This window comes from Lutjanus erythropterus, chromosome 18 (genome assembly GCF_056507025.1).
Source record: "Lutjanus erythropterus isolate fLutEry1 chromosome 18, fLutEry1.hap2, whole genome shotgun sequence".
In the NCBI taxonomy this organism is placed as follows: Eukaryota; Metazoa; Chordata; class Actinopteri; order Lutjaniformes; family Lutjanidae; genus Lutjanus; species Lutjanus erythropterus.
In genome coordinates, this window is record NC_139334.1 from 2,901,440 (window position 1) to 2,921,914 (window position 20,475).

At 40.4% G+C, this 20,475-nt stretch overlaps 1 protein-coding gene across 1 annotated transcript in view; it reads left to right on the forward strand.

Moving 5' to 3' along the window:
• The window catches only part of alk (ALK receptor tyrosine kinase), a 581,112-nt gene that overhangs the window by 539,132 nt on the left and 21,505 nt on the right, over positions 1-20,475 (forward strand). Inside the window, exons 14-21 of the mRNA XM_084742736.1 lie at positions 6,282-6,392; positions 7,881-8,022; positions 9,152-9,319; positions 10,354-10,452; positions 15,207-15,362; positions 16,496-16,609; positions 18,384-18,570; positions 20,159-20,249. Of these exons, the coding sequence (XP_084598862.1) occupies positions 6,282-6,392; positions 7,881-8,022; positions 9,152-9,319; positions 10,354-10,452; positions 15,207-15,362; positions 16,496-16,609; positions 18,384-18,570; positions 20,159-20,249 (1,068 nt within the window). The remainder of the gene's footprint in view (positions 1-6,281; positions 6,393-7,880; positions 8,023-9,151; positions 9,320-10,353; positions 10,453-15,206; positions 15,363-16,495; positions 16,610-18,383; positions 18,571-20,158; positions 20,250-20,475) is intronic.

Here is a 20,475-nt window from a genome sequence, read left to right on the forward strand (position 1 = left end):
GAGGCAGCCTTTTCTGACAGGAAACTGTTGTCATATGTGCCAAATATGTCTCTCCAGAGCCACCCGACTTTTTTGGCAAAAATTTTACCTTGCAGAACATGGGAGTTGCTGGTCCGCTGCTGCTGAAGTTGCTGCCTTGTGTGACTTCAGAATCCAAACTAATCCTTTAAAATACTAAAAGTCCCATAATAACAAATGACTCCTGGTCCTTTTTTCAGCCTTAAAGAGAAAAAACGAGTAAGACCCACTGTTGTGTTACTATTAGGGCTGTACCATTACTGGTAAAGAATCTCTATTCGTACATTTATACAATCTCAAATCTAAATGACAATGATTCACTTGTTCCCAAAGGACAAACAAACCAGATCACAAGATTCCCGCCGCCAGACCACACAACCCTCAATAATGCAAATGCTATACAGTTCATCGGCATTCTGTTTATTTTTGTGTTCATCAGCATTTAGTTAATCACTTTGATTGAGTGTTCTAAAGAGAGGAAAGGGACTTTTAGGTTGAAGTCCTGCACTCTGACCTGTCATGTCTGTTTGAAGCCCTGTCTGGACATCAAGTGTCTCAGATGCCTTTTTTCTTTGAGGGTCTAAGACTGCAATAAATCTTTTTGTTGAAAATATATGCATTGTGTGAGAGAATTGCGAAATCAGTTCTTCAGGAGAAAGATTGTGATTCACATTTTAGTGAGAATCATTCAGCCCTATTCACTACATCCTGGTACAGAAACACACAGCTTCAGCGGCTAACGTTAGCTTGTGGAGGGACAAAGTCATGACGTCGCTCATGGGACTTCTGGGTGTTGTCTTTCTAATTACATTAATTACATATCTTCACAGTCTGATACTAAAATAGTTTTAAGACAAACTGTGACTTTCTTCTGTCTTTCAAACTGACAATATGTGTGATCTGTGGCACAGTTCAGTCGGGATCAAAAAATAATTTATCTCTTTCCATAGATTTCAGTACATATTTTTTAAAGTAAAGTCCCATGGTGGTCCACCAAAAGGGACGTGCCTTTCTATATAATGGCAGTTTTTCCATCAGAATAGGCAGTCTGGCAGCAAAGTAAAGCTGTGCAATATTCTAAACACAGCACACAACTAAACTGATACTGATATTTTTAAATGGACCTTTACTTTGTTGTCTAGAATACATTTTGTTGCTGATCTTGTCCACAGTAGTACATTGCTAAGCTTTCGTCATTGGTGCTCCTGCTTCTTATCCAAACTGGGCATGGGCCGACCGCCATCTACTGTAGTCTACACTGACTATGGATAAGTAGCACATGCAACCCTAGGTCAAATAATCTGCACCATCAGTTTAATAGGATAATATAATTTATCGGTTAACTTTGGCATCCTTAAATTAAAGGGATGAGGCATCCAGTAATCCTCCTCATGGACCCTGAGGAGGTCCCTCGACCTCACTTTGGATATCCGTGTTCTAAATTGTGACATTTTACGGCCACCAACGACCGTTTAAATTTGCGATCGAAGCTCGCAGTGATCTCCCCGTTGTCTCTCTTAAATTTACTTGTGTTGTTTTGCCAGGGGTGGCTGTCATCCATTATGCTCTGGAGTTTGTTCGCTGGCAGCTGAGCAGCCTGCTTCCCCTCACAGTTCACAACACTGAGACTAAAACCCCGACAATCCCTCTAGTCACCAGTGAAACAATCCATCATCTGCTATTTAAGTGTTTGAAAACTAAGGCCTGTCCCGCCACTGAAAATTGAAGTAATAGGGGTTAGTTGCCAAAGTTTGGCACATATCATTGTGTAAGTGTGTGTTTTTTTAAAAGGAGGAAAATACCAACAGGTTCTGATACATCTGACAAAACACAGTAGTAGAATTTACTCCTTTTTATGGGATTCACATAATAATACATTGTCAATGATGGAATCCCTCCCATGCTGAGATACATTTATTAATGTTCACAGATATGAGCTGTATTTTAAATTATGTATGTAAATAATGTAATATATTTAAAATACATATTTAATTTATGACAAAATACTTTTAAGAGCTTGTGCTTCTGCATTTAAAAAAAACCTTAAAACACTATATTATCCCCAAATACGACATTTTTATCCCCAGGATTAAGCCTTTTAAAAACCTGCAATAGTTAGTCTTTGGCTAAATGCGAGTGAGTCACATGACATGTCCTGTCAGGTCCAGCAAGACGCTCAGTCTGAACTGCTGCATTTGTGTTCCTTCTTACCAGTAGCTTAAAGGGCAAATCTGTAATATATTTCTTGTACTAAATCATTAAATGACCACGATGTGTCATCAGAGGTTAAGGAAACATGTTAAATTGAAATACCTGCCTCTCCGACAACAACACCACAGCCAGTATGTTCTCACTTGTTTTAGTTTGAAACATCAGTTTTTGTTTGCCTGTTTCATGTTTATTAGAGTTCAAATTAATGCCAAATGTTCTTTGAATGAGTGTCTGTTTATGGTTCATAAGACAATTGTTAATATTTTTTTTTAGAAATAGATGTTTATAACAGTGAATTGAGCAGGTTGGCAGCGAGGCAGGCAGTCACTGAACTCTAATTCCAGAGTGTTTATTTTCAGAGCAGTGGGCTTTCGTTTTCAGGATAGCAGGCTTAAATTTATATTGATTGACAGTTACAACAGCTGACAGTTATAAACAGCTGATCAGTGTAGGGCTCATCATTGCTTGTCATTGTGAAAATACAATATTGTGCTCCTCTTCCGCTCCTGTTCATTGTCTCTGCAGCCTGCAGGCAAACAGCCTAAGCTTTAAGTTTGTGAAATAGAGATTTGATTTATTAATATATTGTTTCAGGCTCCATTTCACTTTTTGGACTGCAGGACTCATTTTTGGATGCTTCTTATGTATCTCTCTTTTAAATATATTTTCTCATACCTGTATTTTGTATTTTATTTTGATACATTTGATGTGCAAGTATTCAGAATTTGTAAGATACTTTTTAACATATTTGTACCCATCTCTGAATGTTCACCTTGATTAATTAAGTCCTTTTAGCACGTAAATTAAAAAGACAAGTGCTTTAGAAAGAGCATAAAAGAATGAATAGTGACACCATAGAGGTGAAAGTAATCAGATTAAAATGACAGCCTTTCAAAAGAAAAGATTACAGCCCAAACAACCTTTGCATGAAATGTAAATGGCTACATTAGTAATAGTAGTAGTTGAGGTGACTTCTTAGATGATGCTGAACTTGAACCCCTTCCTTATTACAGTAGCTATTCTGGGATTTGGGTTGGTGCCTGTTGTGTTTTGTGGCTTTGTTTTCAAGAGGCAGAATGTGTAGCTTAGCAGGCAGGGGTCCTCACCACTGTCATCCAGTTATTAGTTTTTAACTGTGTGTCTTGAAGTGCTCAGTACAGACAGCAGAGAGGGACTGCTCCAAAGTGAGACTGAAAGTCATTTAAGGTTCCTCTTATTTCCCTCCAGTTCTGACAGCGAGAGGCGGTGACTCTCTCCAAAGGGTCGCTCTGAAAGTGATTTGTGCTGGGGAACAGTGTTTTCTCACAGCTAGCCTTCCCTCTGGTGAGGGAAATGATACCCCCCCATGTCCTGACAAATACTCCCTCTCTCCGTGCGTGTCTTTCTCTTCCTACCATGCACACACACACGCACACACCTCCTTTCAGTCGATTTTCCCTCAGCAGCAGACGCAAACTCAACTTTAAAATGAGCGGTTGCAGTGACAGAACAGGCTGAGTGGGGAAGGCTCTCCCAGAACATTTGAATGCACTGCCTTTTACCCCTCCACCTGTCAGTCACCGTCACTTAAGTCCCGCCCCTCAGAGCTGGGGTTCAGACAGATGATGGAGTCGAGGGAGCGATGAGCGACTGTGAGAGTGTGTGTGTGTGTCTGAGTGTGCAGAGGAAACTTCTGCCCTCTCAGAGTAGGACTGGCTCCAGGCACTTCAGCATGATAGCACACACAGAGCAGACACATCAATTCACAAAACCTCAGCTATGGAGAAGTCCCTGCATCTAGCATCGTCTGCCAACAAAACGTCCAGTTCCATTTTCACAGAGAGGCTGTATTTGTGGGAAACATTGGAACAACAAGTTGTTGACTGACAAATAAAATGCTTGCAAGTTTTTGACTGTTTTAACACAGTTGAGATGACAAAGATGACCTATTTTAAGAGTAAGCAATAAAAATCTCATTAGTCAACTGTGTAATGTGAACATGAGGTGATTATCATAAACCATTATAATAAATAAACAGGTGTAACAAACCTGACCCTCTCTCAGTAGCAGAATATTTTTTCCAGTGACGGTGAATTAACTGGATATAACATTAATTTGGCTTAATTCATTTCAAATATATCTCTATATATCTGTTTACACATCTGCAACATAGTTGACTATTCAGTATAGGGGATACACAATATTGGATATTTGCAGATATCCGATAAGTTATATTTTCCAACTCACTTTCAGTTCAGTTACAGATGCTGAAACTGATATATGCACAAGTCTCCTCTGTAGCTGAATTAACATATTATTATGCCTGCTCTTCTTGTGATGGCCCACTGGCTCAAGCAGACATAAAACAAATTGCTTTTCAAAATGTTCACATTCACTGGACAAAATGGGGAAACTACTGCTGACAGTTTTTTTTGTCTTTGTATCTTGTTCTTGTTTGTCATGATGATTGGGATGACAGCCCTAAGATGGGCAATTAAAGGACCAGTGTGTAGGATTTAGTGTCATCTAGGGGGGAGCTTACACCTCATCTCACTTTTCGCTGCCAAGCGTGTAGGAGTGGCCGCAAAACTCCCACCAAATGCGAAAGGTAGTATCTAGAACCAGTGTTTGGTTTGTCTATTCTGGGCAACTGTAGAAATATGGCAGTACAGCATGGCCGAATAAAAAGTATATATTTGCCTCTTGAGATGTAATGAAGTAGAATAAGGTGGCCTAAAACAGAAATTCTACAAGATAAAGTGCCTCAAATTTGTACTTAAGTGCAGTACATAAGTACTGTCATGGTGGCACCCTACAATTGAATGAATGGGCACATTTTCAGTGGAATCTAGGCACACCCCCAGGACAGTGGGAACTCCCAGTGGCTAGAAATTGGTTGGGAACCTGCTGGCAGCGGGCTTGCAGCTGGCTGGCAGCCGAAAGGCCTTTGGTCATGAGGGGAATTAGAGGTGGCTGCAGCTCTATACCTATTCCATTTCTGCCATATTCTGCCAATAAATCCCTGTACATCTCATACACTGGACCTTTTAAAAATTGTAGTTTTCAAAGAATGCTATTTGGCTCCTCCTACCATGACTGGCACTGAATAATTATTGCAAAGAGCAACTTTGCTGTCCCTTTTGGACAATTCAAAAACACTCCACACCACAAACATAAATGCGTTGATTGAACATAATTAAAGTGTAGCCTCATCGGCAGAAATGTTCATTTTGGGTTGACACCTACTTCATTTTTAAAGCCTATATTGTCTAATACTGATGATGATATTATGCAACCAAATTTGGTATTGGGAGAAAGCCTTCAGGGTTTTCTGCCAGAAAGCCTGGAAGAAATACTGTAGGAAGTCAAGTGATGTTGTATAAAGTGCAACAAAGTCCATGTGGGGAGCATGTCATGGTGGATGAATGGGTCAAACACAGAATTTTCACTCAGGAGACTGATGTCAATGGCCTGTCTTTTTGTCTTTCAGACTTTTGTTGTGTTATTATTTTCAGGGGACTTTTTTTCCAGCATTCTGTTGCAGTTTGGTTAAATTTATGCAACAAAATGTCTTTGTTATGTCTGGGAAAAGATCGTAGTATGAGTTAAAAGAGACCATTCTGGCAGATGGCTTTCTGCTCTCAGACAGAAGCCCTTAAGGCTGCCTGTTCAGTTTATATATTGGATCAAATTTTGTCATACCTATCAGCCTCATTTACTCCATTTCAAACAGCATATAAATCAGCTCCAGAGATGTCTCATTCAGTTAGTATCATTATTCCATCACCGTTAACAGGAGGCTGTCATGTAAAATCTGAATATAAACAGGAAATCAGTAAAAACTCAGATCTCACTGGCCTCGTCTTTATGAGGAGACTGTGGGGCCTTGCTTCTCGGTTCCTGCATGCATGTGGATATTTCTGCCTGGCATTTGCTCACCATTATAATGCTAAAACCTTAGACTCGCAGCAGCTGGGGTTTGGCAACTGCTCAGCCTTCTCATACACAGCTGACATCCGTGAAAACAATTCTTCTGTGAACTGACATCTCTCTCTCCCTCTCCCTCCCTGCAGTCCAACGGCATGCTAAATAAGATCTGCCTGGAACAGAGCGGCCCAATGGTGAACAAAACACAAGTGAAAGGGGGCGGAGGAGGTGGTGGAGGGGCAACGTATGTGTTCAAGGTAAGAAGGTGCTGAGGAAATGATGCACTCAGGGACTGAGATATTTTTATAGCTGATATTTAGAAACTTATAGAGATTTTGAATTGTGTGATATTCCAGTAAAGAATGTGTCACATATATTGAATCAGCTGGTACAAGTGCAATACACTGCAAGTTTTGGGGATACTGACATGTTGCCAGGTCACTGTGCCATTCAAACAATTTATATTGTTGAGATAATATTAGTGCCCTGCTGTCAGATATTATATCAATGATCCTGAGGCACTGGAGCCAAAAATCCACCACGGACAGCAGTTATTTTGTCGCTGATGGATAGGCCAGTTCACCAAAAGCCAAAATATAATATCCTGTAAAGGAAGGTTTGGCATTTTGGGAAATGTGTGGATTAGCTTTCTTGAACAGAGTTAGATAAAAAAAAACTGATACCACTTTCATGTCTGCCCATTAAATATGAAGCTACCGCCAACAGCCAGTTTGCTTTATGTGTTGAACTATTTCTCACTCCAGGGCGCCAGGCCGAGCCAAGAAATAATCCAGCAATACATATTTTTCTTCTGACCGGTAATGCTGTTTATCTGTCTAGATCGATTTGGTGTGAGTTGCAGCGTTTTGGCGATATAGAGATTTCAGCCTTCTGTCCAATGTTATGGCTCAAGATAGCACACAGCTTGTGGTGCTCATAGTGGCAAAAAAAAAAAAAAAGCAACATCTCTTTCCAGAAATCACGACCCAGTTACTCAAGATAATCCACAGACCTTCTTGTGAGCAATTTCATGTAGGAACTACTTTCTTTCAACTGAACTACACCCACCAACCGCATTACAGAAAGAAGGATTGATATTGTATTAAAAGTGTGATATGAGACTAGATTTTGGATATCGTACCTTGACATGGCATAAGTGTCGTCTCCCCCTGGTTTAAAGACTGCATTACAGTAAAGTGTTGCCACTCAGCCATACAGCTGGCAGGTTTAGCTTTGTAGAATGAACCTGCTCACAGTTCACAATTCAAGGGCTGTGAATTATCTCGAGTAACCGGGTCATGATTTCTGGAAACAGACACTGGTGTTGAGTTTTTTCAAATGTATTTTATTTGGTGCTTTGAGCATCACAAGCACAGCGCCATCAAGTTCCATTACACTGAAGGCAGACTTCTCTATAGCCGATACCTGTATGGCAGATAAACAGCACTACAGGTGAGAGGAAAAATATGTATTTGGGGTAAGCTGTCCCGCTAACCCCCCATGAAACAGTAGATTGTTGTTTTAATACTGTTCTGTGTGGATTAAACAAATGAGATATAACATGTTAACAAGTAATCTTTAGAGGTGCTGGTAGGTGGATTTTGTGACCTTGGGAAGGAGCCATGCTAGCTGTTTGTCTGCGTTTTCAATCTCTGTGCTAAGCTAACCTTACAGTCATGTTGGAACTGTCCTTTTGAAGAGCAGATAGCACAACATAAATCTAACTGTGAACAATAATGAACCAGGTGGACAAAGGTGTGTACATCCCCCTCATCATCGCGGCTGGGGGAGGTGGCCGGGGTTACAGCAGCCAATCAGAGACCCAGCTGGAGCAGATGGACTATGACCCCAACCAACCGGGACGCAACGGGAAGTCAAACGCCGCAGGTACACCAGAAACAGCTATGATGTGTGTTGGTACCATTTGTATATATGTCAGCTATATGCATGTGTGGTGAAATCCAATGTAGGATTATGTGTTTGTTATGTGTATGTGTTATTATGTTAGCTAGAGATCTCGATACAGGGAGAGTGACACTGAAGTGGTGTGTATGAGATATTGAGACTACAATAAAAATGACTGAGTAGTTGACTAATACCCCATCACAGTACTGTAGTGTATATGGGTTATCTTTCCCCACTCTATGGTGAGGAGGGCTGTCTGTGCTGCTCCCCTCTGTGCACACAGAATAATAAGCCGAGTTTACAGATAGCCTGCAGTGGAAGTGTTTATTTGCATGTCTACCTGTACTTGTAAACACATCCATTTATCCTGAAGGTGTTTACTTCTGCCTAAATGCATAAGTTTCATAGACGTTCCACCTCTGTGTGCCAGCGTTTGTGTTTTGGTGAAAACAAAACACAGTGCGCCCCTCCTCATGATTATTCATACCTGGGCTGAACTACATGCTCCGTTGTACCAGTGCAATGCCACATTAATGCTCACTGCAGGTTCCATTATTCATGTGCTCTGAGTTGACGAACAGCCCAGAAAACATAAGATATTGATTTTTACATCTTCACAAAGCCAGAGGTTTACTTTTGAGGAAACTCGGTGAATGAAAAATGAAATATTCATCATGTCGGGGGGGGGGGGGGGGGGGTGAGATGTGGGGTTTTTTGTTTGTTTGTATCTCTCAGGCTTCACAGGAGAAGGAGGGAAATGAAAGGGGAAAATTAAATTGGCGAGTGCTGGGGAATATGGGAAGGATTAGTGTTAACTTTATTAGCTATAACTTTAATCTCAAGTTGCCAGGTCTCTTTTGAGGGATTTTTATATTTTTGTGGTCTCTGCTCAAACCAGTGTTGTTATCACTAATAGGGCCTTGCTGTGCATGTGTGTGTGTGTGTTTCTGCGGTATAGACATACATCGTGCATTCCTGCAGTTTAGCATAATTTTTCAACAACTTTGACCCATTTAAGAACTCGCTGTCTCTGCCTCCCTTCCCCTCTGTCTCACACACTCGCAGTACGTAACTCCACATCAAATCAATGGTGTGTTGTGTTTGGTGACAGGTGGAGGCGGAGGTTGGAATGACACTGCTACCGTCAGTCAGGGCGGCAGACCGCTGGTGCTGGGAGGCCAGGGAGGGCAGGCCTGTCAAAAGTTCTGGCAGACCCACGGCGGCTTCGGGGGCGGCGGGGGTGGCTGTATGTCCGGCGGCGGTGGCGGAGGCTACAGAGGTTAGTCCAAGAGCTTTCAGAAGACCACAGAGGAAAAGTTTAATGAATAAGTTGTCTTGAGCTGTCAGTTATGACACAAGTGCACATCTTGTAATGCCATGTGTGTTTTATACTGAACGTGACAGGATGTCAGAGTTCAGAGATCAGGTTGAATCCCAGAAACAGCTGCACATCCTGTCCCTCTAACAGCTGTAAATAACTCTAGATTAGACCATACATTATTCCAACAAACCCTCAGGATATCACACCTCATATTTCTTTGTACTGAGTGTAAATCATCAAGAAGTGTAAGAAAAACATAGAGATAAAGGATACCTTTAGTATTTTTCAACCTGAACTCTATTTAATTACCATTTTGCAAAGGGAGTCTGGTTAGTTTGGTGAGAGCAATAAAAAAGCTGTTTCTGGTTAAACAAAAAGTATCTTACGCTTTAAAAAATTGCAATCATTCCCATAATGTTGTATGAGCCTGTCAGTAGCAAAAACAAGCACTTGTGGGGGAAGTACTTTGACGGTGCACAGTTGCACATAAGGATAATGTTTTAGCTTAGTTTCACTTCTGACAGCTGCTGCACTCTCTCTATATACTGGACCAATTTCAAAAATTGGTGTCACCGTTAATCACTGAGACACAAAAGCAGGTTGAAAAATACCAAAGTTATCATCTAATGACCCCCAGTAGGTAACTACTGAATCAGTGGGAATTACACAGCATAAAGCATGAAAAATAAGAAATATAAGAAATATAAAGCATAATGCAGATAACTGTTGAATTTGGATGCATTGGGATGGAAATAATGTACTGAAATATGTAAGTCAAACATGTATACAGTAAGAAAGGGAGGAAAGTCAGTAAGACTGACTGGGACAACAGATGATGCGACACTTACACAATCCAAGCCTTGTGTCTCTGTCTGGATGATATGTGAAATGTGCTTTTAAATGTTTTTCTCTTAGAATTTACTATGTGTTAGTTACTATAATATACAGATGGCACTGAGGCTTTGCCACCGTGTTTCCCTCTTGGCTTCTAGGTGGCAACACCTCCCTGGATAATAACCCCAAACATGACGGAGACGACGGCACATCCTTCCTCGGCCCAGAAGGAGAGCCCTTCCTCTATCCTCTGAAAGGTAACGTAAGAGGCGGCTTTTTAAAACACAGACAAACTAGTCAGAAGTCAACATTTCCCGTCAGGATATTTGTATTCTGCATTTGATACGTCTGTAATGTTTGTAGGTTAGAGTTAATGTGTTTGTACTCTGCAGAATGATGAGAGAAACAGTTTTTGCTATTGACATTTTAAATTAGTTTTTGTTGTGGTACATCTGGTTTGCTTCCTACAGTACAAGCTTTCACAGCACGTAACTAATATAGATTTGTACTGCGAGATGAGAATGAGATGCTTCACTCTGTGACATCAGAAAAGGATATTGTGAAAATGTGCAGCAGATATAGGCAGCGGTGTAGGAATGAGAATCTGGAGTTTTCTACTCATAGCCAGATTATTTAATTGATTAAAACATCTCCAGATAAAGAGAAGGAACTGCTCAATAAATCCATCTAGTGTAGAGCTGTTCTTGTACATTAGAGCTTGAAAGGTACTATAAACGCAGTCTGACTGAAAATTTTTAGCTGTAGTGATAGGCTTGTTGACAATCAATACATCATCGAAGATTCCCTCTTCAAAGAAATAGAAAAAAAGGGGGAAAATGGGAAGAGAAAAGTGCCTTTTTAAAATGGTCTTCAATTGGACTGTGGTAAAGTGCACACGGATATCTCTCTCCCATTGAGCTTCATTAGGGGTGATGCTGTTCGGTGAGGCAGTGCTGCTTTCAGCAGCCACACTCCTCAATTTGTCATGAACCATACTTCATTTCCTCCAGAAGAAAAAGACTTTGGAATGATTTTTTTAGTTGTAAGACAGAAATTTTGGTGTTTCAAACTTTCAAATTTTTAATTTCTTAAAGTACGTATTATCCTTTGGCTGGTAAACGCTGAGATATTTGAGCATTACTCATCTGTGTTGTTGTTTACAGAGGGAAATTCTCTCAAAACTCAAATGTTAATTTTTCAAAGTAAAATCTTAGGAATCAGTCTAGACCAGACCATTAACTGTCCAGATCCTTCCAATTGTCGCCATTTTTTAGCCTTCACACATAATGTGACAGATAATAAAGATCATAAGTGTATAGTCACATCTATCCATCTGTTTAATGTTTTAAGATTTAAAGCTTCATATTCCCGCAAAAGAAACTGCTCACTTGCTGAAAACAAGAGAGAGAGAAAGTGACATGATTTATAATCGGTGAATTACCAGAAGGCCAAAATCATTATCATAAGGCGCTGGACTGAACATCATCTTGTAATATCTATAATTTGATAACTTAAAGGAATATGTTCCGTGTAAAGGTCAGGTTTAAGGGTGTTTGTGGTTTGAAGTTGTAATCACAAACGGCTACACCAGTAATTTCCTTCTCAGCTTGATCTGCACAGGCAGGTTCTCGAGCTCAAATGAAAACAGCGAGTGATACTGGACAGCCCCGCTGTGTGCATTGAACACCTAAAATAGGATTTTAAAAAAATCATTCCATTAATGTTGACACAGGCAACCGGTTTGCAAAGCACTGCCCTGATCCGCTGAATACAGGCTGCTTCAAAACCAGCATGGAGAGAAAGAATAATACAGATAGGACAACACGGTCACACGATCGTATTTCCATCGCTAGATGCTGGCAGACACTGAAGAAAACATGTAATGTTGCATGTCATTCAAGGCCAGGAGAGCTTCAGTGACTCTCACTTGATCCATCTGTATGAAAAAGAAATGCAATTCTTCATGTGAGTGCAGAGGAAGGATTTCAGATCAATAATAACTAGAATTACTGTTGTATGCCTCTACCCACCAGTTAAGTTGCAGTTTACATCCATGTCTGTCCATATGATGTATGTAGTGAAGAAGTAAGTGATATGTGTGATCCAGTGAATAATTTCCAGTTACAAACATGTTGTCTTCACTTTGAGTACAGAGGACTGGTAGAGAGCTTCAGCTGTTTGTGCAGAACATTATGATGATCACAGTGTTGTTGATCTTAGACCTTTTGAATATAAAATGTCATCACTTGATCACGTTATTCAGATACTTTTGTGAATTTCCTCATGATTTAAGTATGAATATTTGGGTGGGTGATGCTAACTTGTGGTTTGGCCAACAAAAATAAATAAAGCCTGAAACACTATAACCAAAAGCCTCACACTGACCTTGACATGTGACCCAAAAATTCTAATCGGTTCATTCATGGGTCGGACAAGAAGAAACATAATTCCTGTGGTGCTGCTGCTGGTGCAGAGGCATAAAGATCAATCAATAAGCTTAAGGGGATGAAAATTATCTGTATAGCGATATTTGTCTAGCTTTGATAGTGGAGAAATTGTTGCATGGTAAACAAAAGAAAGGCATGCAGACAGAATGTCTTCTAAATATTTGTGAAATTTAGTAGAGAAGACATCTTCCTCACACCAATAGAAAAGTAACATCAAGGAGTGTTCAACAACACCGTCTAAAGATCTGCAATACAGAGTACTGCAGCTGGTACACAGTCAGCATCTGCATTCGAGACATTTGTATTCCTCCTTCGAAACCTTTCTGGTGTTTCTAGGTTAGGTTTATGTATTTGTACTGATAAAGCTGATAACAGAATGACGAGAGCAAATAGATCCTGCAGATGAGTGCATCTGCTCTCCTTACTAAACAGAACAAGCTTTCACAGACAGCTCATAACTAATTCATGTTAGACTGATTTGTCATTGCTTGCTGTAGTTTACAATTTAGAGAATTGATTTCCTAAAATCTAAATTAAGTAATGGTTTTTGTAAAAAAGAAAAATTTGTAAACAATTTATGGCAGTGTGAGCAGATGAGTGGTGGAGGGCAGAGACTCTGCAGGCTCTGTTCCAGCCAGGACCACAACAGATCGTTTCACTGATTAACACACTCGAGTTAGAATCAGTAAATTCATCTAGTTTAAGGTAAGACTCGGCTGGAATGAAAATCTGCAAGCTCTCAGCCCTCCATACAATAAGATGACTTACAACAGCTCGGTTCATATTGTATAGTTTGTGTGTAACCTGAACAGTTCTGTTGCTGCTGCAATAAACAAGTTGACCATGAGTATATTTTGAATCCTAATCCATGTTTGTCTAGGTTTTAATCCAGTGCTGGATTACAGGTTTAGGGCTTTAGTTGATGATTTTCATGCTCACAAATACTCCCCCAGACCACAGCAGTAACACATACACAGAGTATATTACTAAAGAGAAAGCAGAGTACATTCGACTTCAAATGGGCCACAGCTGGAGCTCCATTGGTACCATGAGGAAGGTGGTTCCAGAGCTGAGCAGCATAGTAGCTAAAAGCTGTTTCAGTTCTGACAGTAGGGATTACTAACTGATGTGTCTCCTGTGAGCCCAGTGATTTAGCAGGTGTGTCTTCTGGGACATATCTGAAAAGTATTTTGGTCCTGCTCCTTGTAGTGATTTATAAACAAGCAGTAGTGTAAGGACTTAAGTCAGAGTGATGTAGCCAGCTCTTTTGGTATTTGTAAGAAGTCTAACAGCAGCATTTTGTACAAGTGATGATGTTTTTTTTTGTTTTTTTTGAAGGAGTAAAAAGACCTTTACAGTAGTTGACCCTGCTGCAAATAAAATCACAAATAAGTTTTCCTGGATCCTATTTGATAAAAGTTTGAATGTTGTTTTTAAGGTAGTAAAAGGCTGATTTAGTTATTGCTTTCATGTATTTACAAGTGAGATCACAGTCAATTAAGACACCAAGGTTTTTAATAACGTTCTTCGCTTCAAGTTCTTTGGTATCGACATGAGAGGCAATTCTAAATCTCTCTGCATTTTCAAAGACAGACGATTTCAGTTTTAACCTCTTCAGCTGAAGAATATTTGAGACATCCAGACATTAATCTAGTCAATGCGCTGATTCTAGGGGAACAGAGTCGTTAGGCGAGACGGCTAAGTAAATCTGGGTATCATCTGTATAGTTATGATAAGAAATTTCATTGTGTTTAATGATCTGAGTCAAGGGGGAGCATATGAAGCTTGAATAAAAAAGGGCCCAAAAACAGTCCCTGGGGGATACCACATGTCAAAGACGTTGGTTGTGAGGTATAATTTCCAAGGGAACAAAAAATCTTCAGTCTTTTAGATATATACACTATAAGGTCAGTGTTTTGGCAGAACCAAAGTCCAATAACACGAGAACTGATGGTCAGCCCGTACTGGTATTTATAATTGCACTGTAAACCAGACACACATGATAATCAGACTAAATTTGTTTTAACAGTTTGAATCACTGAAAAAAACAGAGAAGTGTGAGGATGTGAGGCCTTAAAAGGATGTTTGTTGATTTAACTGTTATTACTGAGGCTATGATCTAGTATATGTATACTCAAGGAACTGTGTAGACTGTATGCTGGGTGATGGTGGCGAGTATTAAACCTAGAAACATAAAGTATCCTTATACTTAAATTATTTAGGATCATTTCCAGTAAATTACACTGCTGTGCTATTGAACTTTGGATCATTTTACTGGGAGGCATCCTGGAGATGTCTAATCAAAGCCTGCTCATTTTGGAAATCTCTGCTCTGCAGTGTGTGTTTTTATGCTTTTGGGGTTAAGACTTTAGGGTTAGTTGTTATGGCCAAGATTACAGTAAGCAACTAGGGAATGCATTATGTCAATGTTGCTTCCACATGAATGTAGTAACACTGTGTGTGTGTGTGTGTGTTTGTGTTTGTGTTTGTGTTTGTGTTTGTGTGTGTGTTTGTGTGTGTGTGTGTGTGTGTGTGTGTGCGTGTGCGTGTGCGTGCGACTGCAGCTATGGAGGGTGACGGCGAGGTGATCATCAGTCCGGTGCAGAACTGCAGCCACTGTGACAGCGGCGAATGCCACGAGATCAAGGACAGCATCGTCTGCTACTGTGATGATGACCTCATCTTGGCAGCGGACGGGGTGTCCTGCATCAACAACACAGGTCTGACACGTACTGCATTACTGCACATTCACACATACACTCTACAGTACAATTTGTAATGAAGGACCATAATCTATTTCCCTCTGTTCCACACAAATATGTGACATTAATCCAAATGTAGAAATGAAGCTGAAGTTAAGCTGAATGTAATTGTACCTGTAATAGACTGTGACTCAGTGAATAGATAACGAATTAATCCACAAAAGTAATTAAGCCTGGGAGGCTCTGCACTTTATTGAATCTTTATCTGAGGAAAGGTTTTTTTAATAGTGCCTTAATCATTCATAGTAATTATCAATCCGTGGGATAAGCTAACCTGTTATTGAAAATGGATATACCTATAGCAGTATTAGCTGCTATTTTCCAAGTGTTGAGTCCTGTCCTGTGTTTTGTAATTTATCGCTGTGCTGCAGCCAGATAAAAGCTCTTTATCTCATCATGTCAAGGATTTAGGATAAGAGGCCTCACCTGGATACTCATGTAGTCACAGTGTACTTGAATTTGTATGAAGACAGTTCATAATGAAGGTCATGCACCTGGCTCTGCCCGTTAGACCGTGTAAACCTTGACTAAAAATCAGTTGTGCTTCTTCTCTTCTTCTTTTGGGTTAAACTGTTTCAAAGAAATGTAGACAAACCCCCGCGGACCCAGAATTGCCTCTTCAATTATGATTTGTAATCTCAGATGAATAATGAGTTTATGAATGTAGATCTGAAATGAATTCATATGGTGGAATGTCGTTTTATAATTTGAAGCAAAATAACAGGGCTATTACCATCTCAATAATATCTTAATGACCTAGAGTGTCTCCTTGCCCTATGATTTGCAAATCTGTTCTCAGTAATGACAAGCAGTAGATAATTCTATGATGCTAGGTCATAAAAGGTCACAATCTCAATATGGTCTCTCTCGGTGTGCAGATTTGTTCCTCAGCTTAGACAAGTGAAATGAGATATCCCCTCGCCACTGAGAGAGGAATTGGCATGCACCGGCCGTCGTTGCTCCTAAGCTCTGTTGTGTCATCGCTTTCACATCATTAATTAAGTTGGGGATCAGAGTGGCGAAGTGAATGTTAATACTCCTCTGGGGAAGATAACAACTGTGCGACGCTGTTGTTTCTCCTTGTCTTGCAGAGGCGTCCCCGCTGCCTCCCCAGCAGTCTCTCTCCCACCTGGCCCTGGGACTGTCTGTGGGCACCTCAGCCCTCATCGCCGCCCTGCTGCTGGCTGTGTCTGGAGTTATGATAAGTAAGTATCGACACACGTCAGTCAGCAAGGATTCTTGATTATGATCTGTATAGTACTGCATATGCGTTCAGAAATCCTATTGCAAGAACCTGTGTAGACAATGTAGTAATACTAAAAGACCAATATATTAATCTTCAGCAGAAAAATTTAAGAAATCTGGTGGGCACCCTGGTCTGGTGGGCTCACTTGGAGAGTGACACGTGTACTAAGGCCTTTTCATCATGGCAGTTACACCCTGTGGTCCTTTTCTTAATGTCATCCCCTCTCCCACCTTTCCTGTATATCTTCACCTGTCCTGCCTAATAAAAATAAGAGGGCCAAAAAATGGCATCAGCCACTACAGATATTATTCTTACATTTTGATGTTATTCTCAACATTTTGACATGAGTGTTTTGATTTTATTTGTGGACATTTTGACTTTATTTCTTGATGTTTTTATGTAATTCTTGGCATTTTGCCTTATTTCACAACATTCCGACTTTATTCTTGACATTTCAATTTCATTCTCAACATTTCAGCTTCATTCTTGACATATTGACTTTATTTTTCGATGGTTTTGGTTTTATTTTGGACATTTTGGCTTTATTCTCGATATTTCAACTTTTTTCTCGTCATTTTAACATTTTGACTTTATTGCGACATTTGGATTTCATTCTCAGCATCAACAATAAAGATGATGGAAATCAAAATGAACATAGAGACAGTGGGAAAGTTGAGTAGTTGATATTGACCATAAAAAAGCTCACATTTCATGAGTACTTCTGTTTGCACAACAGACACATGTCTTCTCTCTCACACACACTCATAAGTTCTCCAGTATGTGGCCCGGTCTCTCTCAGACAGCCCTTAGCAGGTTGTTGTCAGAACGGGAAGTGAGCATCGCGGCCGGCGCAGACATCCGTCTGCCCGCCTGCTTTCGGGGCTATTACAGCCAGACATATGCACTCATTGAGCCATCATCTCCTCCACGCACACCCACACTCGCTCTCATACTTGCAGACCGACGCACACATCCACACTCCCTCCTACACTCTTGCACACACATCAGTAGACGAGGCGGGAGCAGAGGAGGTGTGTGACTACCACTGTGATGAATGAAACGCACTAATGATGGATGGCTGCTTAGCCGGCGGCTGGCAGCACTCGTACATTAGACAGCACTTGGTAAATAAATAACTCCCCTGCACACGCATAAGCATACACACATAAACACACGCACAAACAATTCTCCCCGAGACTAATGTGTTGCCAGCCCAGGTCGAGACTTCTAGCACTACAAAGTGTGTGTGGTTTTGTGTGTGTATGTGTGTGAGAGAGAGAGAGGAAAAAAAGATATTTTCATACTGTGGACTGTTCGGTATAAAGTGTATATGTTCTTAATATGAAGGATGTAGGTGCACATTTTGTGTTCACTGTTCCCGTGTTTGTTTATGAGATGAGTCTTTTTCATGTTCACATTTACAACACTTTTACAGGCTGAGGGTCTAATTCTGAAACATTCTGTATCTAAATATTTTAGAAAGACAAATCTGGCATCAGATAGGGAAGAATCAATATTTCACAGACACAAAGGAATTCTATTTTCATAAAAATTGCTCTTGTACAAGCAAAAGGTCTTTAGAGAAATAATAACTGTAAAAGCTTTCCACTTTGTGTGCTGTGGCTGCCAGCAATCATTTTCTACAAGAAGATGGGTTCAAGGTTTTGTTTGCTTTTTAAATTGTGGATTTCTCAGTAGCAGAGTGAATTCCTTTTTCATTTTTGTTTCACCAGTGTACAGACGCAAACACACAGAGCTGCAGTCTATTCAGCTGGAGCTGCAGAGTCCAGACTGTAAGCTCAGTAAGCTGCGGGCCTCCACCATCATGACCGACTACAACCCCAACTACTGCTTCGCCGGCAAGACAGCGTCGGTCAACGACCTGAAGGAAGTGCCGCGGCGTAATATCTCCCTCACCAGGTAAAAGCAGAACCGCCATCGCTATTTTGATTGCTGATTACTTGACCTTTTACGAGGAGCCGAGCAGAGTAGTAAACAGTTGTAGCCCCACCTCCATTGCTTTATGCAGTTTACAAGGTTTACTATTAGAAGTAGAGCCTGACCAATGCAGGATATTTGTGGCTGATGCGGACACAGATATTATCATATCTGAAGACATATATGACAATACAGACCAACATAGCTGTGATTGGCCAGTATCAGGCTGATAATATCAGTAAACCAATAGATCTATCAGATTTTAACTAGAGGGTCAACCAGCTCAATTTATGTGAATTATCGCTGGTTAAATACCCTCTGCTCCCTGCGGGCTTTCGAGTGGACAGGGCTTCATACCACATACCAAATTGAAATAATCCATTCAGGTTGGGGGCAACATCACAGGATCTGCGCCCAAGATCAAATCTAACCATTTTGTTTTCTTTAAAAAAAAAAAATGCAAAAATGGCCGTAGTGGCAAGCTGTCCCATCCCTTTTTTAAATTAACTATTTCCTCATCATCTGCAGTCATTTTCTCACTCAGTGGTGTTTCTGTTGTTTTGTCAGTGGTGCAGCTGAACAAAACAACCTGTGAAATGACTGGCTGGCTGTCAGTGTGTCAGTCGTAGCACGCTCCGTTATCAAAAGATATGACTGGCTGTTTATGAGCCAGGGCATATTCTTCACGTGCTTTCATGATGGTTTACATTTAATGAATTTAAGTGAAACCACTGAACATTTTATTGAGCAGTTTGCTTATTGCTGTTATTGAAGTGGTACATGTGACTGTTGTTTCATTATCCAGGCCTACATTGACTCAAACATGACATGTGGCTCAGTTCACTGTAATTGTAATGAAAATCCATTAGTACAATCTATTTAAATAGGCTGGGCTCATGAATACAGCATGGTGTGAGAAGTAGAAGTTTAAATAAAGCCTGAAATATTAAAGTGTGAAGTCTCACAGTGTATGGGTCTACTGCAGTGATCCCAGCGGCTGAGAAATGATTTTTGCAGGGCTATTTTCAATTTTTAATGCGTCTTTTCATGTGTTTATAGTTCACCAGTTTATCATCCTGGTTCTTAATCTTGGTGAGGAATTCTTTTTCTTGTGGACCCATGAATATTTTCTAGCATCTAGATTTATGCAGGTTATAATTCAAGTGAAAAAACTGCAAAAGGGAAAATCAAAACTATACTTTGGTGTCAAAGTTCACCATTCTACACTCTGACATCTGCAGCTGGATGTCACATGGAGACAGTTATTTGCCTGTGTGGGCTGAAAAGAAGAACCTCTAATTTAGAACCCTGACAGGCGTCTCTACTGAGCTGTTTCAGAGAACTATCTTTTTTCCCCATGGCTCTCATTTCTTTACCTAAAAATCACCTCCATAGGTGGTCATTCTTTGGACAAGGGTATTTTTAGAACGTCTTACTGCTTCTTATATCTTCGGTCTAGAAACCTCTGCTTAAACATTTCTTTTTTATGTCCCACCTGTGTAAGATTTTCAGCTCAATATCTGAAATATGAATGTAATTATTAATAATAGGTGTGTTTATGTGTCTCCAGGGGTCTGGGTCATGGTGCTTTCGGTGAAGTCTATGAAGGGCTGGCTGTGGGGATACCAGGTGAACCAAGTCCACTGCAAGTGGCAGTCAAGGTGAGTTCTCACCCAGGCTCTGAAACAGTAACAGCTGCTCTATTATTAAAAGGTCAGTGAATAAAATGGATCAAATCAGGGAACACGGAAACTGTGCGACTTCTCTTTCACTACTTAATGTTCAGTGTCACGGACAAACACACCAGGTGCTTCATACAAAACATAACTTCTGTATATAAGGCTTAGAACCATTCATTGCACTGAGATTTTTTTTTCTATTTGCAAC